This window comes from Merops nubicus, unplaced genomic scaffold (genome assembly GCF_000691845.1).
Source record: "Merops nubicus isolate BGI_N331 unplaced genomic scaffold, ASM69184v1 scaffold28185, whole genome shotgun sequence".
Taxonomy (NCBI): Eukaryota; Metazoa; Chordata; class Aves; order Coraciiformes; family Meropidae; genus Merops; species Merops nubicus.
The window spans coordinates 14,998-18,034 of record NW_008608053.1 but is presented as its reverse complement, the minus strand read 5'-3'; the positions used below and the strand labels follow the sequence as shown (position 1 = coordinate 18,034).

The window sequence follows — 3,037 nt, the reverse complement described above, 5'->3', positions numbered from 1 at the left end:
CAGGCAAGAGAGCAGACGCATGTCAGTGTACAGCCAGCTGGGGCTGCACACACGCAGCAAAAACACACGTGCACACAAGCACATGCACACACTGCCAGCCAGGCTCATTCTGTACAAAGCAGCCCTTCTTCTCAGCTATCCACTGATCGCTGGACAAGTCTTCCTGGGCACAGCCCTGCTCCCAGCCCCTCCTCTGCTGGCATCCCCCTTGCTGGTTGCTTGTGCAGAGATGCATCTCATTCTTGGTGCATTTCTGAGCAATAATGCATAGGTCTCCCAGGCTGGCACTGGCAAAGTGTGACAATGGTAGGGTGAAGTTACAGCTGCTGCCTGGAGCTGAGGTCTCCCTTGTCTCTACTGTGCCAAGGAAGCGGCTGCCCCTCTGCTGCTGGAGCTCCTGGAAATAACTGGAAATCAAACCAGGCAGTTGGGCAGGGGCAGGTGGCCCAAATGCATGCCATGGGCTTGCAGGAAGTATTTTGCAGACATGGGACTGTGCACAGCCACACACCCCCCTGCATGTGGGTGTGCGTGCCTCTACTCTGTCATGCCCGCAGACAGCACCCACATGTGCATATGTGCACACATATGTGTGCCATTCCTCCTCCGCAAACCACGGGAGAGCTGGGAGGCTGTGCAGGAAGTGCACTGCTCACTCTTCCTTATGGTTCTAGGGCGGCACTCGGTGGTTTACAATGGGCTCTGTGCTGAGCCTCCTTGTGCAGGCAGAGAAGGAGGGAATCTATGTTCCTGGGGGAGCTGAGCTGTTGGGACAGGGCTGGAGCCATGAGGATTAGCCCCTTATTGCAGGCAAAATACAGGGGACAGATCCTCATTGAAGAGGACAATGAGTTGAAGGAGGTGGGCTGCACCTGAGTAGAGCCTGAGCAGCCACAGTTGAAGGCTCCTCAGGCTCCAGAGCTCCAGTCCCCCACAGCTCAGCAAACTGGGCTTGAGACAATGCTGAAGCAGGGATGATGCAGACTGTGCCAGAGCTGGGAGATGCAGCTGGGCACAGGTGTCATTAGCCCCAGGGACTCACTGAAATGGCACAGTCCCAGCCTCTCCTGCCTCCAGGCTGCCAGTTCTGGGCCATGTTCAGAGCCTGGGGGGGGTGGGCCTGATCTGGGAGGGGTGCTGCACCTGTCCTTAGTTCTCTACCCTGCTGAGAGCCCTTTGGGTCTTCTCTGCAGATGGTCTTTTTGTGACTGACTACTTCACACGCACACCACGCAAGCTCAGCCCGTTCCGCTCCTTTGCTAGCATCGAGCTCTTCCACTTCCACATCCCTGAGGACACAGTCATCGCTGTCTGGAACCTCATCACCTTCAAGGAGCAAGGTGGCACTTTTGGGGATCAGTGCCCAGACCGTAGCATCACCGTGTGAGTAAGCAACCCGCCCTGTTTCCTTCCTACCTTCTTCTGCCTCCTCCTGCTGTCCCCTGCCTGAATTTGCCCTGCAGCCTGCCTGCTCTTGCCTGCTATGCACAAGTCCATAGAATCATAGAACACCGGGTAGGAAAGGACTTCAAGGATCATCTGGTCCAACCTTTCTTGGCAAAAGCATGGTCTAAACAGGACTCAGAACCCTGCCCAGCTGAACCTTAAAAGTGTCGAATGGCTGACTGTTCTCATTGTGAAAAACTCTCCTCATATCCATCTGGGATCTCCCTAAGAATAACATGTACCCATTACCCCCCATCTTTTCTGTGTGACTCCTTGTAAAAAGGGAGTCTGCATCTTCTTTGTAGCCACCCTTTAAATAATGGAATGTGGTGACAGGGTTCCCCCTAAGCCTTCTTTTCTAAAGGCTGAGCAAAGCTAATTCTCTCAGCCTTTCCTTATATGGCAGCTTCCCATATAGATGTACATATACACAGGCACACACACAGAGGACCACTCATGCACTCACATACATGTCTGGGTGCACACATGTGCACATATAAGCACACACATGCACATACATGCACACACATACAGGTGCACACTCACTCCCCATGATTCATCTTCCAGGACTGTTGCAGGCTCCACTCTTTTGTGTGTCTCATACACAAACAGTTTTGCTTGAACACCCACCCAGGGAAGCTCACAGTCTCCAGCAAGGTCACAGCTTACAGATGGCTTCCTATGATGTCTTTGGGCTTCCTAATAGCACAGAGGACAGATCTCCATGTGTAGGGCATGCTGGCCCTTCCATGATGCCCCACCTACACCCTGCTAACCGCTGTCTCTCTTGCAGGTATTTCCGTTCAGGGGCTCCCTCTGTCATTAACCCACTGCACACGCACTTCCCCAGGGACACGGCTGTCCCTGGCTCCTTCGCACTGACCCTCACCTGGACCCTGCCCAACCGCACCACAGGAGTGTTCAATGTCACCAGCCCGCTGCCTGGGGACTGGTTCCTGGCTGCTCACCTGCCCAAAGATGAGGGCAAGATCTCTGTCAAGGTGAAGGGCTTGGGGAGACAGGATGGTGGCAGGGCTCACTGCGGGGGTCTGCAGGGGTCTGCCTGGTCTGGGCTGGCAGTGCCCAGGGCAGGTGTCCCAAGTGGGGACAGTGCCCTGTGCCCCCTGCCCCTTGCTGACTGCCCGGGTGGTGCAGGGGCTCTACGAGGAGTGCCAGTATCTCTTCCAGCCACAGCTCATCGTGCAGCGCCTGGTGAACATTGCTGTGCTGTACCCTGGTTATGCCACTGAACAGAGCATGGCCCCCCACAACCGTTCCTGCCTCTACAAGTGAGTGTGAGAGGGTCTCCTAAGGAGGGGGCATCCCCAGGGCGGGGAGCTGAGGCTGTCCTGTCCCTGTGGCTTACCTCCTCAGCCCTGCTGGTCCATGCTGTGGGGCTGGACCTGACACCGATGTCCCGCAGGGTGTTTGTGCCCAGCTACACATCACGAGTGCTGGTGGAGGTGCTGTGGTGCCGCGGGGCCGAGGGCTGCCCGCTCTGGCTGCGTGTGCGGGCCAAGGCTCCCCCACTGCACAACTCCACGGCGCTGGACTGCCGGGAGCATGCTCCCTGCCAGCTGGCACTGGACCT

At 56.4% G+C, this 3,037-nt stretch overlaps 1 protein-coding gene across 1 annotated transcript in view; it reads left to right on the top strand.

Annotated features, from left to right (window-relative positions):
* Positions 1-1,193: 1,193 nt before the first annotated feature.
* TMEM8B (transmembrane protein 8B) overlaps positions 1,194-3,037 on the top strand; it is a gene marked incomplete at its 5' end in the record, with an annotated part of 6,326 nt that continues 4,482 nt past the window's right edge. The window contains 4 exon segments of the mRNA XM_008940163.1: positions 1,194-1,383; positions 2,240-2,447; positions 2,602-2,735; positions 2,870-3,000. Of these exon segments, the coding sequence (XP_008938411.1) occupies positions 1,194-1,383; positions 2,240-2,447; positions 2,602-2,735; positions 2,870-3,000 (663 nt within the window).